Genomic DNA, 26,536 nt, shown 5'->3' on the forward strand with positions numbered 1-26,536 from the left:
TCAGTTTCCGATGCAGGTTGACTTCAGAGACTACCACACACACAGTTTACAGCTTGGATGATCTTCCAATCGCTTATTTTAATTCAGGACACTGATTATTCCAAAGCAGTGATTTTTTCCGATTCTAAGAGCGTCCTGAAATCTATTGATTTCAATAGACTTATTAATTCTAATTATATCATACACTGATCAAGCGTCTCCTCGCTGTCTCTTATAGCAGGAGGGACATCAACATCTCTTACCTGGATCCCAATTCATCGTAGTATTTCCGGACAACGAAATAATGAATAAGGCAGTCAAGGAGATCATCTTAAGAGGGGGAAGGAACAACTTTATATTCCCTATTTCTGACCTCAGCCTGAAAACCAACAAAATATCAATTTCTCGTTTCAATAAATACTTTGAAGACGCTTCAAAGACTATAGGACAACATTACGTCAACATTTCGCTTTACGCTAACTCCTCTAATATGACGTACCAGACGTCTAATATGACGGTACCAGAAAAAGTCACTCAACCGCCAGGAGATTGTTTTGATTAACAGACTTCGTGCCAAGCATATTTTTCTTATGCAAGCTGAAGTTTATAACTTAAACTTTAGCTTGCATAAGAAAAATATGAATTCTCCAGCCTGTATATGCGGTGACCCTAGACAGACCAACCATAACACTGCCAACCATATAATTTTTTATGGTTCCTGAGGGGGCAGATTCGCCCCCTTTAGTAAATTTATCAAGAAAACTTTTCCTCGTTACTCTAATGACATTTTATGCTTATAGACTCTTAGATTAAAATTTGCAGACTTCTCCTCTCCTTACACTTATACAATTATAGCCCGTACAATGAAACATAATTGCTCATAATTCCAGAGTACCAATTTGTTAATGACTCGGAAAAAGAACATGGCGGCCTGCTTTTAAAAAACTTTCAATGGATGGAATATTGAAATAAAAGAGTTATGAAAATGGTTCAGAAATTGGTTAAAAGTCTATCTTTCAATCTTTCTTTAATAAAATTTCGAATTTTTGTATCAATTTCCGATTTTGAGTTTATACTGTACTTTTAGCGAGTGATCTATTGAAAACGTTGCCTGAAACGAGCAAATATTAAGTAAATCCAAAATTCATAAATGTTCTCGGGTCAAATACAAAGAAGGCTATACGGTTAAAAGTTTACTGATTATTTGACATAATATATATTCACTTCGTATAGACTTTTGAAAATACCGTTCAAATGTAATACTTTTCGTACTTCAAGTGTTGTAATAATTGAGAGGATGGGCGAAATAAAAGTTAATACAAAATCTTGATTTTAATAAAAATTAAAATAATTTGCTACTTTTTTATTATACAAAAACGCGTACAATATCAAATAAATTTATGTCCTTAAGAAGTTACATGTTATAATATTTTTACTATTACGATCAATATTATATAAAAAAGCTAATTTCTTGAAAAAGGGCCTAAATCGAATTATGCTTCCATTGTACCCATCCTCTTGATTACCTTGTAAAAGTTTCGACATTATTTTTAAGTAGACACCGAGAAAACTCATTAAATTTTGATCATTTTGCTATTATTTTGATAACAGATACCGTTTTTTTTCCGAGTCATTAACAAATTGATACTCTGGAATTATAAGCAATTATTTTTCATTTTATGGGCTAGTATAAATTTTAAATCAAATTTCAATAAACAATTTTTATGTTTTGTTCATTAAGAATAAAATATCGCACTTATTTTCTAGAATGAAATTATAATTTGTTTTACTTGTAGATATGTATGTTCGTTTTGAACTCGCACCTTCAATAATCAGTTACTTGTCATAGTAATATATTATTAGATAATCATTAAAATTTTTAAAGGTTTACATTTTTGAGAATACGCTTTATGTATGTTCACTTTAAACTAGGATCTTGAATATATCAATTACTTTTCATGATAATATATATTATTAGATAATCATTTAATTTTTGAAAAATTTACATTTTTGAAGATCTGTTTTTGAACATGGCCTGACCTTTTCATTTTAATAAATTTTTAGGGATATATCACCTACTTTTATACGGGGCAGCTTTCTAGTAATGCGTGTCACAAATGTATATATTTTCGATTCTTGTCACGTAACTTTCTATAAGCTACAATTCATACAATACGATTAGAAAAGAATTGAAACAAATGTATATTTTGGGTTGTCCGGAAAGTTCGTGCCGACTAACTTATATAATTTAATAAATGTACACTAAAATTTAAATTTTCTGCATTTCAATTTTCCTTCAACATCGGCACGAACTTTCCGGACAATCCAATACATATAAATATATATCATATGCATATATATTATATTTAATAATATATGTGTAACTTATAATTATATTAAATATTGACCATACATTACATATATATTTATTTCAATTGCAACAGAATGAATTCTTAATATTCTATGAATATACTTAAAATAAAGAATGAGCCCCCCTCCCCCTCCTCTATCGCCCATTCTCGTGAGGATGCAACCATATTTTCTTCATCTCTCGGATTTTAGGACCTTTAATATTTATTTTGATTATTGATTTGACAGAATGAATTTTTAATATTGTATGAATATAGTTTTTTTTGTTTGCGAGGAAGAGAAAAATTTCTCATAAATTTTTACATAGCCCCTCATTCGGGATGCTCGAAGAAGAACTTAATCGGATAAAGGGAAGACACCCAGGAGCCAGTCTCCCGATTGTGCAGGATTCGATGAGTCTACGTTCTTCCTATAAAGAAAGACAGTGGACATCATCACCTGCTAAAAATCTCCCCCTATTCAGCACCTCCAGAAGATCAAGATTGGGCACACCTCGGAATCGTTTACCCAGCATTTTATCAAGATGCATTTAAGTCGTGGAGTATCGCTCCCACTTCTTTAGTTCGGTATTACTTAAAGCTAGAATCCTATTCTATTATATTAAATAATGTTACGTCCAGCGGACTCCCACTCTTTTCTTTCATGGAGATTTAGAATTTGTTGAAATAAAAAGACAGCTGCGAATAACGCACAAGTTGAGCATTATAACCTAGAGAAGACTAAAAATTTTCTTTTCCCACATTAAAAATTAAAACGAAAAATTCAATATTTCCTCGTTTCGAGATAAAAATCGGTGTACGTGCATGAGCGGCAGGACCAAAAGGACACCAAGTTTGTGTCCCTCGGACATTGCGATTAAAATAATAATAAATATATCATTGGAAGCGTAAGATCGGCGCCAAGATACTTTTTAACGATCAAGTCGCGGACGATTCTCACGAGTCTGTGGTCACAAAATCTAAGAAGCGACGCTCAGGGGTAGATTCTGGATGATCTCATGCCGACGCTGCACGTGCGCTTTCTTGACACACTGCACGAGCGTTTTCCCCTAAATTTTAAGATCATAAAATTTAGGAGAACACTTTTCCATACTACAGACTCCGATCAACGATCTTCCAAGATCTTGATCAATCCGAGAGCAAAGAAAAAATTAGTTAACAAAACCTATCAATCCAAATTGGAGTAATCAGGGGCGACAGTACAAAAACCGCGGTTCTACGGCCCTCAGGGTTTTTCTTTCTGAGTTTGGGGAAGCTGTAGTTGTCGGGACCTTGAAAAAGATTTTATCCGATTCTCGAAGCCCTTTTTCTCCAGAGAGTCAGTGCAAAACTATACTATCAACTTAAGACCAACAGCACAATCGGGGAATTTGACGAAGCGAACCTGACGTCATAGCATGTCACAGTCGACAGTACCCTCTCCGACGATCTCTCGGGATCTTATTTATCGCCAAGTAGTAAGTTTTGATTTCGCTGCAGTACACTAAGTGGTCCCTCCTCTTTTTGTGTGATTCCTCCTTAAAGACGACCAAATTTTTAGTGCGTTCACGCAGATCTTCCGCCCCTCGTCTTCACTTAGGGGACTAACAAGCATGCTGACTCATCGCCCGTGTCCGCTCTAACACCGCGGAAAACTCTAGAAAGCAATCTCCGCTAATTCAGGCATCGGCCCAAGAACAGACGATCGTTCAGCCTTCAGCCTTGACTCTATCACCGCTATTAGAAATTTCTTACTCCCCTATCTCTGATTTGTAGCCAGATTTCTTCGAGGACTTCTTCACGTCCAATCCTCCTCCTGACATCCGATGTCACTACCCCCGATTTCTCGTCTCATATACTATCCCCTCAATTCCTTCTGTTGAATCTGATGCTTACTTTCCCGCTGGTCATCTTCTTCTCCTCTTTCATAACGTCCATCAGTTGTTGGAATACTTGTCTTACTTTATTCCTTCCACTAATGACCGAGTAATCAGCATTACAGGATCACTTGCTTATTTTCAGTCCCTCATTCCCATCGATCCTCTTTCTTTCCAATCATATGAGCTTATACTTTAATTTTCTCCTCTTCCTTCCAAACTCTCCACACTCAAAATAATGTCTGTATTACACACAACTCTCTTTCCACACACACACACACACACACACACACACACACACACACACAAATGCGTACGATCATATACTTCAATATAGAGAACCAAAGACTTGTACATTTTACTTAAGAAAAATGTATTATTAAATATTTCTTTTATTATATTATAATACTATTAAACTAAATCCTCGTTTGTTAATTTGAAAAACTCTCCTTGTATTTATTGTAAGCTCTTCCGCGATTACATTTCGCTCTTTCCCAGGGCACTTGGATTAAGTTCCATGATCAAAAGCCAGGGCATACGGACGTACAGGCACATCTGACATTAAAGTGCGCCCTCCCAGCACACTGACTCAGTTTGGGCCCTTTAAATTAAAAGATACATCCGACTCGTGCGTCCATTTAGCGGAGCACGAGTTGAGGTTTCCACTTTGTCCTCCGTTCAATCCGGCTCGTTAGAAGCCACAGAACGAAGCGAAGTGCCTCCCGATTTGCGTCGGTCTTTCCCCACAGTTCTCTTGCGGTTCGGAGTCTGGACCACATCGGTCTAATAATTTGGTTCCTGTTGCGTTCACTCTCTCAGTTCCATGCATGCGAAGCTTGGACGTAATAATCCTAAATATGTACATTACATATACATTTTTACACATGATTGTCGTCAAACTCCAGACAGCCTCTAATTAAAAGAGCCCTTTGCCTCTTCAGGGCCTGACGTTTCCACTCGGCCCGCTCTTTTTTGCGCATGACGACAGAAATCCGCGACGGGCTACTATATCTAACACGCAGCGGAGCATATAGCCGTTCTGACAATGGAACCATATATTCTGTTAAGGACATCGAGCCCCAATCTGATGTCCATGGCCGAAGTCAACATGGGCAAAAATACTGCGTGTGCATCGTCATACCCGCAGTCGCATGACAATGCGCACAAATCGCCGATGCGTTACGTTGTATCTCAAAAAAGTAGGCCTCAAAGCACTCATGACCCATTAAAATCTGGGTCATGCGAATTGTACGAATATTAGATGTACAACTTTGCTTCCGCCGTTTTTTTTCCGAAATTCGAGACTTTATTATAAAAAACTGATTATACATTTATGATTCAAAGCATTGTCCATCACTGGCCACTACTTTCTCCCATCTTTCGGGTAGCGTACGAATTCCGCGTCGAAAAAACTGGTCATTTTTTGAGGCTATCCACGAATCGACCAATTTTTTACTTCTTCATAAGACCGGAAGTGCAGGTCAGCCAGGCCGTGTGCCATTGATCGAAACAAGTGATAGTCAGAGGGAGCAACGTCTGGAGAATACAGCGGGTGGGGTAGGACTTCCCATTTCAACGTTTCCAAGTATGTCTTGATCACTTTCGCAACATGGGGTCGAGCATTGTCATGCTGCAAAATCACTTTATCGTGTCTCTCATTGTATTGTGGCCGTTTGTCTTTCAATGCTCGGCTCAAACGCATCAATTGCATTCGATACCGATCGCCTGTGATTGTTTCAATCGGTTTTAACAGTTCATAATACACTACGCCGAGCTGATCCCATCAAATACAGAGCATGACCTTTGGACGTCAAAATCACCGTTCTTGAAGTTGAAACCACTCACGACACATTCTTTCACTAATAGCAGCCTCACTATAAGTATTTGAGAGCATTCGATGAGATTCAGCCGCAGATTTCTTCATATTGAAGGAAAAAATTAAAACCTCTCGCAAATGACGACAATTTGGCTCGTAAACTTTTTTTTCATTCGACATTTTCAATCGAGAATAACTTTATGATGCAGACACAAATCGACTAATGTTTCTATGGAGTTATGTTGACAGATGCCCAAGTTTATTGTATGACGTCTATGATCTATTTATTTCGATCACCACTTACCGCTAAAGCCATCTATAGGAAAACGGCGGAAGCGAAGTTGTACATCTAATATCATAAAATTCTTCTATTATGGTAAGAAATTTTTGTTATTCATAATAATATATCGATACCTAGGGCAAACCAGAACTTTATTGCATTCATTTTAATGCAACGGCAGTCTACATAGCGTCAGAGCAGCCGATATATTATTTCCGCGCTTATGGCAACCCTTATATAGTATTAGAGTAGTCGATGTTTTAATGCAACGTTTTCGGTAGCGTTGTTTTCGGTGCCGGAGCAACCGATGCTTTATTTCAGCGCTTATGGCAGCTCATACAGCGCAAAAACAGACGAATAATTGTTTCAATATTCTGAAAATAAAATTTAATTAAACCTCAATAGTTTATTAAGGTTCACGTAAACATAGAAGAATTCCGTTCTATTCCAAGAAAATGTCATTATATTTAAAAGTTATTTCCATACTTATTTAATCTGTTTGAAGAACAACATGTATGTCCTCTTGTGTTCCTTTGGACCATTTCTTCTTGATAACTTGTATTGGGATAAATAAGTTCGGTCCGTTTTTTTGTGCATTTATTTCAAAATAAAATGAATGAACAGATCAATTAAAGTATTGTAAGTATTATCGCTGCCTACTACTTTTCCCATCTCTCAGGCAATTTTCGAATTCCATATCGAAAAAATGACTCGTCTTCGGAGGCGATCCCATTTTGGAGCCAATTTTCGATTTCTGCGAAAGAAGTGAACCGGTGACTTGCTGCATCCTTCGGAACAACAGTAATCAGAAGGAACAATGTCCGGAGAATACGGCGGGTGCGGTAAAACATCTCATTTGAGCGTTTCCAAATATTTTTTACAACTTTAGCAACATGAGGCCGAGCGTTGTCATGAAGAAGAATAACTTTATCATGTCTTTGCTTGTATTCCGGTCATTTTTCTCGCAATGCACGGCTCAAACGAATCAATTGTAGCCGATCGCCCGCAATGGAATCGCCAGGTTTTCGCAGTTCATAGTAAACAAGACCCTTTTGGTCCCACCAGATACAGAGCATGATCTTCGAACCAATGTTCGGCTGTAGTGTTGATATTAAGGTCGATAGCAACGATTGATAGGGCTTAGCTAGCATTTTTTTTTCTTGGGGTTGTCGTAAAATATCCACTTCTCATCTCCAGTCACAATCCGATGCAAAAAATCTTTTCTCTGTTGTCTTTGAATCAGCTGTTCGCAAGTGAAAAATCGCTTTTCAACTCTCTCGGTTTGAATTCATAAGGCACCCAATTTCCTTGTTTTTGAATCATTCCCATGGCTCTCAATCGTACAGAAATGGCTTGTTGAGTTACCCCCAATGATTCTGCTCCTCTTGCGTTTGACTCTGATTTTCTTCGAGTAATGCCTCTAATTCTTTGTCTTCGAATTTTTTCGGCTGTCCAGAGTGAGGTTTGTCTTCGCTGAAATCTCCATTCTTGAATGTCGAAACCATTCCCTACATGATTTATCAGTTGGAGCAGTGTCACCATAAACTTCAACAAGCATTCGATGGGCTTCAGCCGCACTTTTCTTCTAATTAAAGCAAAAAATCAAAACCTCCTGCAAATGCTGCTTGGTTAACACAAAATTCGACATTTCACATTACAGTAAAAATCAAGGTTTTTGTATGAAACTCAAAGCGATATAAACTGAATATTATTAGCAGATGTTCAACCTCTCTGAAACCGTCAAAATCAGCTGTCACTATGAACCATTCAACAGCTGGAGCCATCTTTAGAGAAACGGACCGAACTAATTTGTACTCCCAATATTATTTTTTTAATTATTTAATTTTTTTTTTTACGAATACGAATTGAAGCCGAGAGATATTGAATGGCGTTTGTTTGCTTGTGAACAGCTGCTTGAAAGGCAAAGACGGAAGGGATTTCTGCATCGCATTGTGACTGGGGACGAAAAATGGGTTCATTACGATAATCCCAAGCGCAGAAAATCATGGGGAGTTCCCGGCCATGCTTCCACGTCGACGGCCAAACCGAATATTCACGGCTCCAAGGTCATGCTCTGTATTTGGTGGGACCAGCTCGGCGTAGTGTATTATGAACTGTTAAAACCGACTGAAACAATCACAGGCGATCGGTATCGAACGCAATTGATGCGTTTGAGCCGAGCATTGAAAGACAAACGGCCGCAATACAACGAGAGACACGATAAAGTGATTTTGCAGCATGACAATGCTCGACCCCATGTTGCGAAAGTGGTCAAGACATACTTGGAAACGTTGAAATGGGAAGTCCTACCCCACCCGCCGTATTCTCCAAACGTTGCTCCTTCTAACTATCACTTGTTTCGATCAATGGCACACGGCCTGGCTGACCAGCACTTCCGGTCTTATGAAGAAGTAAAAAATTGGATCGATTCGTGGATAGCCTCAAAAGATGACCAGTTTTTTCGATGCGGGATTCGTACGCTACCCGAAAGATGGGAGAAAGTAGTGGCCAGCGATGGACAATACTTTGAATCATAATGTATGACCAGTTTTTTACAATAAAGCCTCGAATTTCGGAAAAAAAACGGCGGAAGCAAAGTTGTACACTTAATAAAATAATATCTTTGGTTAATAATTTAAAAATTTGCTTCTTTTCTTTCGAACTCTGCTGTTGTGGCCATTTGAAGAAATTTAATTTCCAACATAAATTTTTTGATAAAGCTTCTCCTAAAGTTCTTAAAAATCAATAGCTAGCTAGTTGATTTTTAAATTCTAGTTCTGGAATAGGCATCTTTAAAATATCTAATACGGCAGTTTGTAATTGTCCTGATTTATTGTTTTTCTTTCGTTCTTTTAACACAATTGAAACTTTAGAGAAAATTGAAAAATAATACAAATGTAACATGCAGGTAATTATGTTTATTTACTTTTTCTGGCTGATACAGTAGAAGTTGCGACTAATGAAAGATTAGGGCTTCGAATTGAAGCTATATTAGAACTTATCTCTGATTTTACATCTGATATTTCTGAAAAATTATTGCTGTTTTTTTCTGTTTGTAAGGATGGTTTTTCAACTGTTTTTGATAAAATGCTTATTGTTCAATAAAGTGTTAATTATATAATATATTAACATGTAAATGATTTTGTATAATATACAATACTTACGCTATAGTCTGAAATGTGTCCAAAGTCCTCTCATCAAATCAAAAAATTTATAATTCGATTTAAAATTTGCTGACGATACATTATATTCATTCGGCACATACTCTTTTATTTTTTTTCTGACTCTTGTCTATGTAACAGTCTCTTTGATATTTCCATTTCTTTTGGAGGTCTTTGATACTCATATTACCTAATAATAAATAATAATAAATTATTTTTAAATCTTGTCATACAACTATAAATAAATATAAATAACCGATGTGAACCTGGCGCACAACTTTATCAAAAATAAAAATTAATACTGCAGGCCGTTTGTACTTCGTTTATACTTGTTTGTACCGATCATTATTTCGTTTGTACCTCAGTTAAACAAAAAGTGAAAAATAAAAAATGGCCAGCGCGCAACTTTAAAATTTTTAAATTTCATTTATGCCATTCGAAAGAGAATCGTTTGTACCTCTCTTATTTTCGTTTATATCTCTATTACTTTCGTTTGTACCTCAAAGGGTTCGGAGATACTATATAGGGATTGCGCAAAAACTGAAACGCTGTATCTCCGAACTCTTTGAGGTACAAACGAAAATAAGAGAGATACAAACGATTCTCTTTCGAATGGCATAAATGAAATTAAAAAATTTTAAAGTTGCACGCTGGCCATTTTTTATTTTTCACTTTTTGTTTAATTGTTTGAGGTACAAACGAAATAATGATCGGTACAAACAAGTACAAACGAAGTACAAACGACCTGCAGTATTAATTTTTATTTTTGATAAAGCCAGGTTCACATCGGTATATAAATATAATAAATTTTATCAAATAATTTTAAAAACAATAAAAATTTTGTTAATAAGTAATTATTAATAATATTTCTTAGCATGTAACAATATTAGGATATATGGCATTGTTCGGAATGAATTGAAATTATACAATTATTTCTTCGATTTCTATTTTTCTGCAGAGAAAACAAATTAATTCCAATTCCAGCTCCATAAAGACGTGTCGAATAAATGTATATATAAGTTTTTAAATTTATATATACATATTATTAATTATATTTTTATTTCTTCCCATAGTGCTTTTTTTGCTTTAGATCTTTCTTTAACATTTAAATGGTGACCTATCTATTACCACCATAATAAGACATTCTTCCAAATCTTCATTAGAACTATCAAAAGATACAATAGTTCATTATCATCTAATCTATTAACTGTAACGCATAAAAAAGTTCAATTATATTAATTAATTTCATATAATATACAAAATGATACATGTAACAGAGGTACATATATACCAATAATTGCAATATTATTTTCATTCTTATATTCATCATACCTATTTAAAGCAAAAATGCTTCACAATGTTGTGATATCAGCCAGTCGCAATAATCACATTTGATTTGCTGTAAACAAAGACAATTATATTAACTAATTAATGCTTTGCAGATTAATCTTCTCTATTTTTCTATACATAACCAGACCAGATCATTACCATTTTTTAGAAGATTTTTTCACATGCAAAATTTTATATTAAAAGAACTAAAAAAGTTATAAAAAAAGTTATAAAATAAATACATAATAAAGAGTAAATAAAAACATAATTTATATGTATCATGTACATTAAACAAAAAATAAAAACGCTAACACTAAACAAATAAGTACAGAAATAAAAAAAAATATGAGAGAATAAATAACATAGTTAATGTATTTTTCTAAATTTTAAACTAAAGAATCATATTGATTTAAAAAAAATTGCAATACTTCCATATTGCCTCTTCCATATTGCCTCTTCTGCACGTCCACACAAAAATCGCGTAAACACAATTGCACAATACAATATAATTTTTTAAAACAGGCGTAATAGAAAGCGCGGAACATCTCTGATTGGTTAGGGGAAATCACCCACTTTGTCAGAGGGCAGTAGTGCGCGGCAGCATTTTGCGGTTACAGGTTTTGAGCCATTATGTCGTCATGTCCTCTCTCAGATTTCTTTCTACTCCTGCACACAGAACGCGACAATGTTTGTCGGGCGACGGAAATTAGCGCGATAGCCAATCAACATCTTGCTTGCTCGGAAGTAATACATAATTTCCACCGCGCGACAAAAGTTGAACTCAATCCAACTTTCGCCGCACGGCGAAAGTAATATTACATCATTTCTAGAAGTTTTGCATGGTGAGGCCAACTTAAGAATATAGAATTATTGGTTAAGTGCGATAACTTCCGCCGCGCGACAAGCGTTGTTACGTTTTATGTGCAGGAACCATGTGTGTTTTAAGCTTTAAGCTGTAAGAAATTGACCAATTTCTTACAGCAAATACATACCATTACGAATGCGAAGAGAATAATTGACTGTAATTCGTTCATTTCTTATGGCTTAAGGCTTAAAACATGTAGGCAACGTTCCAAAACTTTCCGAAGAAGATTTTGCTCTATATATGCTATAGTATATATATGCTATAGTATATATTACATACATTATATATTTCGAGTAAAATTTTCCTCAGAAAGGAAGTTTTGGAATGTAGCCCTACTGTTATATACAGATCCGGGTTGATGCTACCATGTAAAGGCATCTTTGTAATTCAGTGGTTTTCTCTCTGCTTTTAACGTAGTCTTGTCTAATCGATTTTTATTACGGTAAAAACGTGTAGCGTTCAAAATGCAGGTTCCACCAATTTTCATGGAATTGTCGTTAGATGATCAGGTAAATTTGCAAAATTAAATAACATTTTGATTAATTTTCTTAGGAATATATCTTTGTGGCATAGGCACATGCATAATAGTTACAAGAATAACAGATACAAATCTTCGAAATATATCTGTGATATTTTTAGGTTATATCAAAATTAATGTACATTAATGCCTATTTCCAACATAGATTAACTTTAACTTCGGTTCAACTTTGTCTTTTTCTAATCTTTAGAATTATTAAAAAAGTGTTAAAAGTACAGTAACATACAAAATTCGTAATTGCCTAGAATTGTATCCTGCTCACTGATTTTGGTAAAATTAGACTTATTCGACGCGTTTTTGCATGAAACGAAAGAATCTGCAAAAAAAAGTCTCGCTCTGCTCCGCGAATTGAGATATTAAGCGTTAAAGTTCACGACTATTCATCAGGTTAGGAAATCTTGTCACATTGATGGCATAGAGGAACATGAGAATGTAAGCATATGAGGCTAGAATAAGTATTCTCTCCTTTAAAAACAGTCTTCTAAGTATTGTAAAAATAAAAATGTATAGAAAATAATATTTGTGTTTTTAAAGCAGAAAATTTGTTTCTAAAACAAAAAATTTTATAAAATAAAATTTGTGTAACCCTTTATTGATGTGACAATTTCCTAATCTGAATATCTGTCAATTTAAAAATTAATATTTCAGTTTTATGGGGCAGAATTGAAAGACACTTTTTTGTTAGATTGTTTATTTCATGCAAAAACACAATAGTCTGATTTTATTGCTTTTTGAAGTGCTATATATAGCTAAATTATATAATTATATAATAACTTTTTAATATTATTATTCTTATTGTTACTATTTTAGGCGCAAGAACTAAGAGTATATTTTAAAAGTCTTGGTGCCGAAATCAGCGAAGAAAAGTCTCCTAAAGGTATAGAAGATGATTTGCATAAGATTATTGGAGTATGTGAGGCATGTTTCAAAGAAGGAAATGAAAGCGAAATAGAAACTGTATTGAATGACATTGTATCTATCATGATTCTGGCAAGTTTAACAAGTTTTGATAATTTTTTATTATAGATAATTAAATATTAATTTCTCTTTTTATTTTTATCGATATTCTATTTTAGATACCTACGGAACGCGCTGAAAATTTAATTTTAGCATTCTGTGAGAAACTCGTAAAAGCACCTGGATATAAGCTTGGATTGGTTTGCTTAAAAGCGTAATACATTGTTAATTTTTATAAAATTCATATATGTAAATTTATATATGTAAACATTATTTAATATAACAAATCATATTTAAATTAATTAAGAGAAGTAATAGTATTTTGATTACAAAGCAGATTTTAGTGTTTAATAATATTAATATGCAAACTTTTGCAAGTACATTTTCTCAAATGATATATGTTTGCAGTTTGTGGCTCTTATTCCAATCTCTTGCTGATGATTCTCCAATGAGATACCATGTTTATTACCACTTGGTACAAATAGCCCGCAATGTTGATCAAGTAAAAGCTGTGTATAGTGGAATAGATCAATTAAAGCAACAATTTGCCTCCTTTCCTCCATCGAATGAACAAATGCAAAAGTTATTGCGTTTGTTGCATGAAGTTCTTTTAAGTTGCAAACAAGGGTAATGTCTTGTGTTTTCTTCATCTACTTCTCTCCTTCTCTTTCTAACACACTCATTTATTTTCTATACAATATAGAAATAATTTCAAATATAAAATATATTTTACAAGGTATTTGTATAATTCTTTTTAGAGAACAAGCAGCAGCTGTTATGGTGGAATTATTGGGAACTTATACAGCAGAGAATGCTTCCGCGGCTAGAGAAGATGCACAGCGTTGTATATTAGCTGCGTTAGCAGATCCAAATACATTTTTGTTAGATCCGCTTTTGGCATTGAAACCTGTGAGATTTTTAGAAGGCGAATTAATACATGATTTACTTCTTGTATTTGTACAAGATAAATTACCAGCTTATTTACATTTCTATCAACATCATAGAGAATTTGTAGAGCATCAACTTGGTATATATATATATATATATATCTAGTCCATAATGTAGATAAAGTTTGTAAAGTTTGAATTTATTTCAATAAAATAAAATTTATAATGTACTTTTTTTTGTAGGATTAAATCATGAACAAAACATGAAAAAGATGAGGCTATTAACCTTTATGCAACTTGCAGAGACAAATCCAGAAATGTCTTTTGATACAATACAAGAGGAATTGCAGATTGAAGAATCTGAAGTAGAAAGCTTCATAATTGATGGTAAGCCATTTTTACTCTTAAAATTTTATTTACAATAAATAACATTTAACATCCTGTTTAAATAACATAGTTTTGCACTATTGCTTATTTAAGTGCCAACTGATTTTTGACAGGATATATTAAATGAATCTGTACTGACTTAGTAAATTATATTTTCATTGAGTTATCGAAGCGTTCAACAAATTTAAGAAACAAACTTTTAAGAAAAATACAAAATGTCATGATCATGTAATAATATTCTCACAAAATGTAAATAATGTTATTCCAGTTCTAAAAACCAAACTTGTAAGAGCGCGTATGGATCAGGCTGGCCGTAAAGTATTAATTTCAAGCACAATGCATAGAACGTTTGGTCGTCCGCAATGGATGCAACTGCGAGATTTACTTATATCATGGAAAGCTAATCTTTCGGCCGTACAGGATGGCATGAAAACTGTAGCTGTTGCTCAAATGGAGCTTGCAGCAAAGAATAAAGCTACTCTTGCTCACTGACAATACTGAAAAATTCCATAAATATACATAATTATAAGAATACCACAAGATTATAATTTTTTTTCCAGAAAATAACAGAGGTTCATTAAATCTAGCTATAAAAACAATGCAGCTAAAAATTAATCATATTACAATATTATATTACAATATATTTATATAACACAAAACTGTTAAATAGAAAATTTTTTATAATTTTTATAATTTTAAACATATATTTACATATTTAATATAGCTATATTCGCGTTAATCTCTTTTTTAATGTTAAATTATTTCCATAAAATAATTTAAATTTGTCATAATATATAAAGTATATTGAAAATTAATTCAAGACGATTAATTAATTTTGTTATTTGCGCGCATTTGTGTCATATTATTAGGTGTGGGGAAAAAGTTCGTGGCGTTTTTCCCATTAGATGGCATTAAAAAAATGTATATTTAAATTAGGTATGCACACTATATGTGTGTTAGGCATGTAAATATAAGAGGTCTGTTCCAAAAATATCCAATCTCTGTCTATATAATGAGAAACAATTATTCTGGATATGAACAATGTCGCCTTCAAAATAATCTTCTTTCGAAGTAATCCTTTCAGCGGTCCACTTCTAAAAGCAGTCCTGGAAATCACTTTCTGTGTGTGATAACCAACAGCTCCTCACTGTGTCACGCAATCGTTTCAGAACTTCCAAGTAATAATATTCTTTGTTTATTGTACGACCTTATGGAGCATATTTGTGATGTACAATACCTTCCTGGTCAAAGAAAACAGTAAGCATTGCCTTCACGTTGCTCGCAACTGTAGCACGCTTTCTTGGATCGAGACTCTTCTCGTTATCCATTGTCAATAAAGTCATTGCTATAAACTTTATGGATCATGCCGATTATCTCGAAACATGTGTGGCCAAATTTTTGCAATAAAATTTAATGCAATTTTCTACTCGACTCGCTCAGAGTTTTCGAAACTCGCACAATTGCGTATCGTTGCTACTTGAATAGCTGTTGGGTTATACCACTTGGGGAATACTCCTCAAGGTATCCTCTTTGAATATCAAATGCCTGTTTTTCACAGAGGATGCCCAAAGACAAATATACGCAAAGGTTGGATACTTTTAGGACAGTTATGCATACATGTCTTGAAAAACCACACACACACACACGCGCGCGCGCGCGCGCGCGCGCACACGTGCATCAATTAACATAATATATATTTCACAATAAAAATAATAATGTACTATACAGTAAACTGGATGAAAAATACATTCTTAATTCTATAAAATAACATTTTTACAGGTATTTCATGATAATTCTACTTGAATAATCAATAATGTTTGAACATGATAAAATGAACTTCATTTTTTAGGAGTAAAATATAATTATATTATGTTAAAATTATATTATATAAAAATTTTATTTTTTTCTTGAATAATTCTAACTGCATTTTAATTATGCAATCGATATATGTATTAAAAATATTAATTGCAGATATCAGCTATTTGATAATAAAATACGCAGCATTATGAGAAGCATTTGATCTGTTTTAGATCTTAATCTCTATGTAAAAAATTATGATTTATAATTAATTTTTCTTATTACATTGACATTTTTGCGCTGTTTTTCTATCACATTAATTTTATATAATCTTAAAGCATTTTTATACTTAAACATAGTTGACATTATTTCTGTACTTTTCAATAGTATTTTAATTTTCAATAAAACGGGATAAAAAAATTAATATTGTAAAACATTCGTACGTACATGCGTATGTCATACATTGGTTGCGTTCAACAGAAAAAGCAACTGTTGTAAAATTCTTTAATATTGATCTTGCTCTTAATTCTTCACTGGATCTAAATGTATAAGGCCCGATTGCACCAATATTACTTTGATTTTAAGCGAGGCTTAAAACTCTGTCTCTCTGTCTCTTTTTCAGCTTTAAAACGAGACGAATAGAGTTTTAAGTTTCGCTTAAAGTCAAACTAAGTCAAGATAGTTGGTACAACCGGGCCTAAACTAATTTAAGAATTTTACAACAGTTGCAAAGCTGCTTTTTTTGCTGAACGCAGCCATTGTATAAGTACCAATAATGCCAAAAACCACACAATGTAGTTATTTACTACTATTACTATGCTGCTATTTATATTAATCTATTTATATTAAATTAATCTTTTTAAAAAATTCAATTTGTTGTTTACAACAACTTATTTACAACGTATACGTGAATAAAATAATGCTGAAATAAATTATAAAGTTATAAATTGTATGTACTATACAATTGGTACAACTCCAAATTTTATGTATTTAAATCAAATATTTAATGTACATTTTTTTGTTTATTGATCTTTAAATCTAATCTACTATATGCTCTTTCTATTCTGTTTCTTTTATCCTCTTTGCGACCGTTTCATCAATAATCGTATTTCTTGTCAGATATTTCTTATTTCTATCTCTTCTCTCTTCCCTCCCCCCTTCTCCCTTCTTCGTTTTTGAAATCATAAATTCTTATCTCGGGCTACCAAAAAAATGAAAAAACAAGACAAAAAAGTGAGAAGTAAAAAGTGATAAAATGTTCCATAAAACAGAAAGCAAAGAGCACATTTTAGATTTAACCTAGAAGGCGAATCGAAGATCTACCTTTAAAATCTTACAGCTTTTCCTTAAGTAAGATTTATTATAATTCATTGTACACTTCTTGCCTCAAAATATGACACTTTCAACATCACTACAGTAATTTCCCATCCTAAGTAAAGGTGAAACAATCATTTTCATAACATCTCTGTAAGCACCGCATTCAGTTTAGCATATAAAGTTTTATCTTTTTTAAATATGTTTTACATTAGTTAATAAATCTAGAATATCTAAAACTTAAGTTAAGAGGCATCTTTTCTATAAAATATGCAGGACATTTTCTGTACTTCTGTGTAAAACCGGTCATATTTATTCCAAGTATACATAAACCTCTTGTAACTTTTGTATAAAAGACAAATGATGGATGATTGAGATTATGATATATTTTTTTTCAAAAAATTTTGTATCAAAAAATTAAGAAACTATGACTGAATTTTTCTTATCATACTTGATAAATCAGATCTGAGTAGAAAATCTGGGACGTGGTAAATCTCCAAATACTGTATCAGTATTGACGCTTTTAGCTAAGGCTTTCATTGAAGCTCGAATGTTGAGTGGATCAGTTGGCAACTGTAATTATATATATAGATTTTTTTTTTAAGAGAGTAAACTTCAATCAAATATAAGCATTAAAAGATTCAGAAATGTAATACAATATATTGCAAAAATTAAAAATCATGTAAAATTTTACCTGATCATCATCTTGATCCTGTATTGTATGATGAACGATAGAAGGGAAAACAGGCACAATGACAGGTAATGATTTAGCTAACGTAGAATGACCATCCCGTTGACTTCTTGGCATATGAATCTCCTCGTTTTGGCTTGAATCTAAATATGTTAATTATTACAAACTTGGTCCTAAACAAAACACAAGGATATTAATGATAAATTAATACGTCATACCATCGGTATCAGATCCATCAGTGTTTTCCGAAGAAGATAGAAGCTGTTGGGTGGCTGTGTCTGTATCCTCCATTCCTTCAAAAGGAAACAATACTTCTGTATCGAAGCTAGTTGATTCCTTGGTACTAATATACATTGTATCCCTTTTTTTCGAATTTTCATTCTGCAAAGTTTATTATCCAAATTTAATAATAATTAAAATTATAATTATAAAACTTTTGATCTGTATATCAAGTAATAATTGAAAAAATTTTGATAAATGACTTACATTAATGCTACTTTTAGAGGAGTGTCTGGTAGTTGTTTCGTGTTTAACGTTTGGGCTACTAGATATTTTTGTATCACTGAATATTATATTAGACTTTGGATTCACTGTACTAGCTGCAGAGGTAGTCATGATACTTTTAAAACCGTCAGGAGTTGTTGGTGGAGTTTCTATATTATTGGTAACTCTACTTGTCTCGTCACCTCTACATACTAGTCTAATTATAAAAAAAAAACAAGTTATGATTATTATTATTATATAATATAGCAATATACACATACTTGTAAAATTACTTTGATAACAGCCTATGTTCATTGTGTGCTCTTTCGCGAAATTGTTCCAACAATTGATGCTGCTCATCAGTAAACACACGTATTTTATCTTCTATAGTTATTGTTTGACGTTGTACAGCCTCCTGTAACTGTTGTTGTAATCCATCTAGGGCCACTTGAATCGCGTTAGGTAATTGTGAAACTAGATAAATAAAACGTAACGTACGCTAAGATAATATATGGATACATAATATGCAGATATAAATGAATTATTATAAAATCCGACAAAATTAAATACATGTTGAACACACACATATATACACATTGACTTACCAGAAAATTTAGGCTGTTGCAGATAATCATCGAGATCTTCCAAACTATGATTAATTACTACCCTAAATATTGGGCTATAATCTGGATTGGATTTTAATTTATTTATTTCTTCGGGAGATAACTGTAACAATATAATTATCTTTCAAACAAGTTTATTCAGAAGTTAACACGTCCATAAAAATAAATAATATATCTCTGATAAGTATTATTTTTGTAATTTATATAAACAACAAATGTGTATCTGCAATTAATCATATGCAGAGACAATCGTTCTTGATAAAATCAATTGCTTATCATAGACTATGCTTAGATTCCTATCTGAATACCACCCAGATATCACATCATTTTTGTTTATCCAATGTTAAACAAGGATGGCATGATGCCTAGGCCCAGTTTCAAACTTACAACTTGTTTCTCATCTCTTTCCAATTCTAGGGAGTTGGAAAGAAATAATGAATAAGTTGAACCTCAGTTAAGAGTTAACGTGAATTGTGAAACTGGTCCCTAGAGAGAATCTGGATGAGAATTCGAACACGCTCTTAAATAAAGAATGATTCATAATAAATTATTTTTCGTAAGTTACACTAAAATTAAATAAATGACAAACGTTTTGGAAAAGCAACAAGAATGTAGATAGAGTCAGTCAAGTAAACATGGCACTTCTCTGACCAAAGATTCTTAGTTTTTTAAACAAGTTTGTTTAAACTTGTTCTTCTTTTTTTAAAAAATTCACTACAAGACGGTAACAATAATCTGAATGGCATTTAATCTTGAACAGGAAAGGTGGCAACCATAGTAAAACAGATTATTTATATGGCAAACACAAACAGATTATTTCGATCAAGACTATCGTCTTTTGGAATATTAATTTAATATCTCTCTCTTATCTCTCAATATGTTTTTGTCTAAATTTTGTCTAAAACTTACAAGAATATTGTTATTAATGAGGACTAAAGCAGCACCGTATTCTCTGTGAACTGCGTGAGTATACATTGAGCAATTACAACAACGGTGTACAATCCAGGATCCAACATTTCTTTTTTCCATTAAACCAGGTTGTTCTTTAGTAATTTTTTCCAATTCTGATACACTCGCCAAATCCTGTCAAAAATAAAATCAATAAAATCATTGTTACGTCATTAATAATTAAATCGTTCTATATTTTAATTACAATTTTATATATATCTATATAAGTAATTGATTATGAGATTTTGATTGATTATGAGCTTTTATGCAGATATTATTTCTTTTTAATGCTAAAAGAATTTAATATTTAAACAGAAACGTCATGTCGATCAATGTTCACTAATTTCATGTGAATACTAGAAAAAATATTTTATATAAAATCAAAGAAGATATACAAAAGATAGAAGATGAACCAGCTTGAACAAAAGGTTAACATAATACGACAGAGTCCCAAAGAATAAGATTATTGTTGTGCTGCAAAAAAAAAACATGGAATTGATACGATCGCAATTGAGTTACATGTTTAACATTGATATGTCAAACTGAGATCTATTTATGAAAATTGAAGCATGAGAAAACATATATTTTTTCATTCTACTACACGTCTCTATATTAAATTCTAAATTTATATCAGTAAAGGAGTGAAGATAAAACTCTAATTAAATTCAAACCGAAATTCAAATCGATTTTAACTTTGCAATGAAACAGGTGAGAAGTGAAAGGAGGAGGGGATGAAATGGAACACTTTTTTTTTAATTATTTGTTTTTAGATCATGGATTTTTCGAAAAAGAGAAAGGCAACGAATGAAAAAAAGTTTTTATTTACCTCTCGAAAAAAGGCATCAGCACGCTCCAAATCAGTCAACTCAACGTTAACCTGCTGCAATTCGGTGCTCCTAGATTTGATGGATACATTCAGGCACTTGCAGGTGACGTGCATCTTTCAATTATCGACAAACGATTATCGGCAAACGCGAAGTCTAGGCTTTTGGGTGATCAGAGAACACAGCGTTCCTTTCTTTTTTTTTCGGAGAGGTCGAAGATGCGTCGAGATGCACGATCCAGCATGAACACGCACCACTGTGTATTTGATTGCAGCCTGCAGCCTGCAGGTGTAGTTTGATTTGATTCAGCTGCTCTCTCTCTCTCTCTCTCTCTCTCTCTCTCTCTCGATTGTCCAGTACAGAACTCTCAATTGCTCTCAATCAAACGGGTATCCGCGAGACATCGTCTATCAACGAAGAGGCATCAAGAACCGATATATATCGTCAGAGAGAAATTAAGGTTTCTCTCCGATATCGATCAGATATAGCTTAATTTGATGAAGCAACTATCTCTCTCGACTTGGTAAACCGACTGTTCAATGTCGTTCTGCCGAAAGACATGCACCAACCAAGAATGAGAAAATAAGTGGCGCAACGCGCGAACTACTATACTGTACATATACTATCGTCACACGAGTATTCGTTTTGAAGAACATTTTGATCAATATATATAAAAATGAGAGAGAAAAGCCTGAATTTCTTATAATTTTAAGTGTTTTCCAAGAGACTCAGTGTAACGAGTGTAACATTTATTTATATATTTTTGTTTGCCCATGTTATATTATACCGAAATGATTAATGATCGCTATGTTACACTGTGACTAGAATCGCTGGAAGGCATCATTTAAATATATGTTGAAACAATCAAAAACAATGAATGAATGAACGAACCGAGCAGTTTGCAATTATGACGTTTGTTAAAAGAAGAAGAATTTAATCAGGCTCAACAATGCTTCTTTTTTCGATTACGATTTACCACATTTTCAGTCAATGTTTACATCCAACTTCCAAGAGTGAAGACAGCGTGAGCACGCTAGTATAAATGCATCTTGGCCCTTGGCCGATTCCAAAATTATCGATATATCGAGATTCACACATAGAAATATGTGTGCTTAATGTTATGAATAAACGATAATGAAATCGAATGTGTATTTTGAAAGCAGATGAAAATTACAAGTGAGCAAATTTTCTAGATATTAATCAATAAAATTATAAATATTCCAATAAATTCGCTCACTTTTGTCATCTTCTCTTACTTCGTTACAAGAAATACAATCCCAAAGCGATTGATTCACAAATTTCAGTATATTATACATATATTAGGTGTGCGTTCTGCTATTCATTGCGAATGCGAATACTGAAAATCTAGTCACGAACTAGAGAGTTTCAGTACTCATAATAACAAAACACAGCATAGAAGTGAATTGATTCACGATATCATGATTCATTGAATACATTGGTATCTCATAATTCACAATACAATATACAAATCTTCCTAAAAACACTAAAAAAAGCTCAATGATATTAATCGCTGATAACACGATTGACGATAATCAATAAAAGTTAAGTCTTTTTCCCTGAAATCGATTATTTTTATTGAACTATTGTTATTTGTATTATACTGGAAATTGTCATTGAGAGCTCGTAATTATTGAAAATTTAAACTAATTACACAAACTTAATTCTTCGAGCATTTTTATTTTATAGATTCCATATATATTTAACAAAGAAAGAAAACTTAAAGTTAATTAAACTTGTTAATTAACATTGTTTCATAGTTGTTCTATTATACTCTAAATATAAAAATCTGTATCTATCTATACAATATTGTATACTACCAGCACCAATAAAATAGTGATCATATTTGGTCACAACTATTAATATATATATAATGTCACTTGTATATATAAATATTACAATATATCATATATATCAATAGTCAATAAAAAATTATATATACACATACATGTACAATTGCTAAGATGTACATTCGAGACAAAATACTTCAATTGGAATAAATACATAAAAAAATACCATACAAGTTTTATATATGCCATTTTTTTCATTCATCAAATTCTGTTTTCATCTTAAAAATTTCTTCCTTCCATTTAAAATATTCGTTGAAACGTATTGCAGCATATCTGAAAAAAAAAATTTTTTAATTCACTGTAATAATTATTTGATCAAAGTATTTCATTTTTATCCTAAAATTTTACTAGTCTATTATACAAATAACTCTATTATACAAGAAAATAATCGATTGTCGAATTATTATTGCCGTTATTTTTATTAGTGTGCGTATATGTATAAGCGATAGTAGTAGATAGTAAACAGTTTCATATATATTAGGTGTAGTAAAAAGAAATCCATTATTTTTGCATGAAATTGAATGGAAAAATAATGGATTTCTTTTTACTACACCTAATGTATTGTATATAGAGGAAAGTCCCTATTATGAGATAGGCGCTTAATATGAGATAGTGGCGTTCTGCTAAACTAATAAACTATTTAGTAGAAAATTCTTTATTAGATCATGCCTGTAGTCATTGTAAAACAAGATTTTAGAATTTGGATATCTTCAAATTTCATTTTAAGATGAGTCTTTAAACCTTATTTATTATTTAATAAATAAATATTTGGCAATAAATTCTTCGTGTAGTGATAGAGTGGATTCCACCAAGAGTGGATTCCAATCATCTGAAGACGAGTTCTGGGTATAATCTATCGCATGCTTATTTTTCGCGCACGTTGGCTGTGTTTGTATTTTAGAAATATTAAATAAAGTTTTTTAATTGCAATACTGATATACTTTGTGTTTTACTATCGATTTCTCGGGGCATTTCATATTAGGAGCACAATCTTTTGATTTTGCGATTTGTTCACTTTTTACATCTTTAATTTTCAAAAAAAAAAAAAAAACATGGAATTTGAATTAAATTTTATATAACGTTATCTTAAAGCTTATTCCTTCAAAACATTCTCTTCAAAATGACCTATTATTTTTTAAAAATTCTGCCTATGGATTTCTAACATTTATCCAAAATGAATAAACTTGGTATCTCATAATAGAGGCCTTTCCTCTATATAAATATAAATAGTATGTATTTCTATCTTTCTATCATATCAGATATATTTGATATATCATTTATAAATATGTTTTATTGATAAATAAAAGCACTTACTCTAAAAAATCAAAATCAATATGCGAATGCTCGCTCTGGATGAGAGCCCAACAGCCCCAAAAAAAATGCGGCAAAGGAGTAAATTTAGTAACTTGCCAGTATAATTTGTCAACGTCTTTTTCGGACACATTAGTCGTCGCGTTGTATATTCGTAAATATTTTTTTAACCACTTTTTTTGAAAATTTTCATCCGGATATAAAGAATAATCCGGTTCGTCAAAACCTTAAATGTACAGATATTTAAAATTTTATTCAATATACTTTATGATATACTTTGTTGTTCTGTAATACATTTTATGTACAAAGGTATGTTTTCTAATACATTTGTAAAAAGATTGAAGTATGTGTAATTACCGGCATATTCTGTAAAGTGATTAACTATATCGAACGCCTGATAGTTGAACGCAGTGTATTCATAATCGATAAAAACGACATTCTCCTGTTTTTGATTGTACAATATATTTCCTAGTAGAAGATCATTATGAGCAAATACTACAGGACTATTCACTTTGGAAAGTGTATTTTTCAATAGCTGATATTCTTTCTCCAATATTGCATAGGATGGTATCAACATTTCAAACCTTAAAGTAGAAACTATTACAACAACTGAATCATTGAATATGTTTTATATGATGTTCAAAGAAAAAAATTATTTATAAGCGCTTACTTTGTTTGCTTAAGAGAATCCGAAAATCTTTTGGGTATAATTTGCATAAATTTCTTTAATTTTCCCCAAATAAAAGCATCTTTTGATATAGATTCATTTTCAAATTCAAGATTATGCATTTCAGCCATACGTTTCGCAATTAATGGATATACTTTTGGATTTTTGACTGTTTCAATAGTCAGAGTTTCACCTTCCAAGAATTCATAAGCAAATCCATTGTTAAATGTAGCATAAATGCAATGAGTATAGCCAGCCTTATTCAATATCTATGCACAAATATTTATTCTATACGTTAGTTATATTGTTTACACATTAAAATTTAAATTTGTTATATTTTTCTTTGTATAATACTTATATATAGGTATATGTGCAGGTTAATAAAAAAAAATTAATGCATATAAATTACAACAATTTAATTATAAACTGAAATATGGAAAAACAAAATAACGCTGTGTATAATAACTTTGATCAAATCTTTACCCGGATATTTTGTATTTCGCTTTTTCGGTCGATCAGTAAATCCGAATTATTGCCATAAATTCTAACCAGGATCATATCTGTACAATGTCCCGTGTACCATATTCCTATCAACTTATTTGTTCTTCCATCAGTAAATATCTGAAATAAAAGAAAAAAAGATATTCTTTTTCCTAGTTATTTCGATTTGATTTACATATCATCAGTAATAGTAAAGATTGTTATCTGAAAACTCTTATGTCAATGTTTAAAATCATGCGGGTGCAAGAAAAGGCTAAAAAGCTAAGTGTGGGAAAAAGTTCGTGGCATTTTTCCCATTAGATAACATTAAAAAACGCCGCGAATTTTTACCTAATATTAATATTGAATTTTCTTATTATTTAATTATGAAAACAAAATTGATAAAACTCTGCATTTATGAAGGAATAAATAAATCGGACATAAGGAAATACAAATTTCAACCTGCCTTAAAATTTCAATTCTATGACAAGAATTGAAATTGTATTGCATGTCAGGTAAAAAAAGATTACCAGTAAAAATAAAATATAATATATTGATACAAAAAGGACACTATAAATATAACGATTTATTACTTAAAAGCAAGAGACATAAGAGACAATTTAATTTTGAATTCAATATTGTTATCCTTGTTCAGCTCTTTTTCTATTACTTCTTATAAAAGAATACCAAAAATTACCTTGAAATGCAATTGTTGCAAAGGCCAAGTTGGTCTAATCTTCTTTATAATATCTTTAGCACCAACAATAATGTCATTCTCATCTATTGTAATGTTGAGATGTTCCTCACATACACTCATAGCTTAATGCTATTTTGTGGAATGATAAAAGTTCTTTACTTAATTATTATTTTAATAATAGAGTGCAGATAACATAGATATAATTTAAAGACTCGAGGAATATATATTCTATTTGTAATGCATTAATTAGATATCATACAACGTGGATCTATTGGCTATAATTTCACTATGAATGAACAAAATATTTAACTAAAAAATTTGTATGTACAAAAATATAAAAACATTCAGTCCTTACAAATATTTCATGGCAACTAAAAGAGATCTGGTACAAGTATATCTCTATATATAT

The 26,536-nt window shown here is 32.0% G+C and overlaps 3 protein-coding genes across 10 annotated transcripts in view; 1 reads left to right on the forward strand and 2 right to left on the reverse strand.

Annotated features, from left to right (window-relative positions):
• The first annotated feature begins 11,467 nt into the window (after positions 1-11,467).
• LOC108691214 (eukaryotic translation initiation factor 3 subunit M) lies at positions 11,468-15,163 on the forward strand. Of its 4 annotated transcripts, none has more exons than XM_018198879.1 (8): positions 11,646-11,663; positions 12,004-12,164; positions 13,004-13,183; positions 13,270-13,364; positions 13,559-13,777; positions 13,909-14,177; positions 14,281-14,424; positions 14,693-15,163. In XM_018198879.1, the coding sequence occupies exons 2-8, from the start codon at positions 12,120-12,122 to the stop codon at positions 14,914-14,916; spliced, it is 1,176 nt and encodes a 391-aa protein (XP_018054368.1). In that variant the 5' UTR covers positions 11,646-11,663; positions 12,004-12,119; the 3' UTR covers positions 14,917-15,163. The 4 variants fall into 4 exon arrangements, with proteins under 4 accessions (XP_018054370.1, XP_018054368.1, XP_018054369.1 ...); XM_018198880.1 differs by lacking the exon at positions 11,646-11,663 and adding an exon at positions 11,678-11,811 and having other exon boundaries at positions 12,112-12,164; XM_018198878.1 differs by lacking the exon at positions 11,646-11,663 and adding an exon at positions 11,684-11,724 and having other exon boundaries at positions 12,126-12,164.
• A 2,739-nt stretch (positions 15,164-17,902) lies between these two features.
• Positions 17,903-21,668, reverse strand: LOC108691225. The gene is made up of 8 exons (XM_018198901.1): positions 21,107-21,668; positions 20,242-20,415; positions 19,315-19,435; positions 19,003-19,183; positions 18,713-18,926; positions 18,445-18,607; positions 18,230-18,369; positions 17,903-18,108 (listed from the first exon to the last, which is right to left on the reverse strand). The coding sequence occupies exons 1-8, from the start codon at positions 21,218-21,220 to the stop codon at positions 17,995-17,997; spliced, it is 1,221 nt and encodes a 406-aa protein (XP_018054390.1). The 5' UTR covers positions 21,221-21,668; the 3' UTR covers positions 17,903-17,994.
• Positions 21,669-22,786: 1,118 nt separating this feature from the next.
• Positions 22,787-26,536, reverse strand: part of LOC108691224 (ethanolamine kinase) — a 4,325-nt gene continuing 575 nt past the window's right edge. For 4 of the 5 annotated variants that reach the window (XM_018198900.1, XM_018198896.1, XM_018198897.1 and 1 more), the window contains exons 2-7: positions 26,128-26,256; positions 25,434-25,571; positions 24,954-25,219; positions 24,641-24,867; positions 24,287-24,509; positions 22,787-23,245 (exon numbers count right to left, since the gene is read on the reverse strand). In XM_018198900.1, the coding sequence (XP_018054389.1) occupies positions 23,167-23,245; positions 24,287-24,509; positions 24,641-24,867; positions 24,954-25,219; positions 25,434-25,571; positions 26,128-26,247 (1,053 nt within the window). In that variant the 5' untranslated portion in view covers positions 26,248-26,256 and the 3' untranslated portion in view covers positions 22,787-23,166. Of the gene's footprint in view, positions 23,246-24,286; positions 24,510-24,640; positions 24,868-24,953; positions 25,220-25,433; positions 25,572-26,127; positions 26,257-26,482; positions 26,508-26,536 lie in introns of those variants that run through there. The other variant, XM_018198899.1, reaches the window with a different exon arrangement.

This window comes from Atta colombica, unplaced genomic scaffold (genome assembly GCF_001594045.1).
Source record: "Atta colombica isolate Treedump-2 unplaced genomic scaffold, Acol1.0 scaffold42, whole genome shotgun sequence".
Taxonomy (NCBI): Eukaryota; Metazoa; Arthropoda; class Insecta; order Hymenoptera; family Formicidae; genus Atta; species Atta colombica.

Coding starts and splice junctions, on each gene's coding strand:
- LOC108691214 (XM_018198878.1), top strand. Junction 13,184..13,269: donor TTGTATCTATCATGATTCTG/GCAAGTTTAACA, acceptor ATTCTATTTTAG/ATACCTACGGAACGCGCTGA. Junction 14,425..14,692: donor AGAAAGCTTCATAATTGATG/GTAAGCCATTTT, acceptor ATGTTATTCCAG/TTCTAAAAACCAAACTTGTA.
- LOC108691225 (XM_018198901.1), bottom strand. CDS start 21,220: ATGCACGTCACCTGCAAGTGCCTGAATGTATCCATCAAATCTAGGAGC. Junction 20,416..21,106: donor CTGATGCCTTTTTTCGAGAG/GTAAATAAAAAC, acceptor TATTTTTGACAG/GATTTGGCGAGTGTATCAGA. Junction 18,927..19,002: donor GAACATAGGCTGTTATCAAA/GTAATTTTACAA, acceptor TTTTATAATTAG/ACTAGTATGTAGAGGTGACG.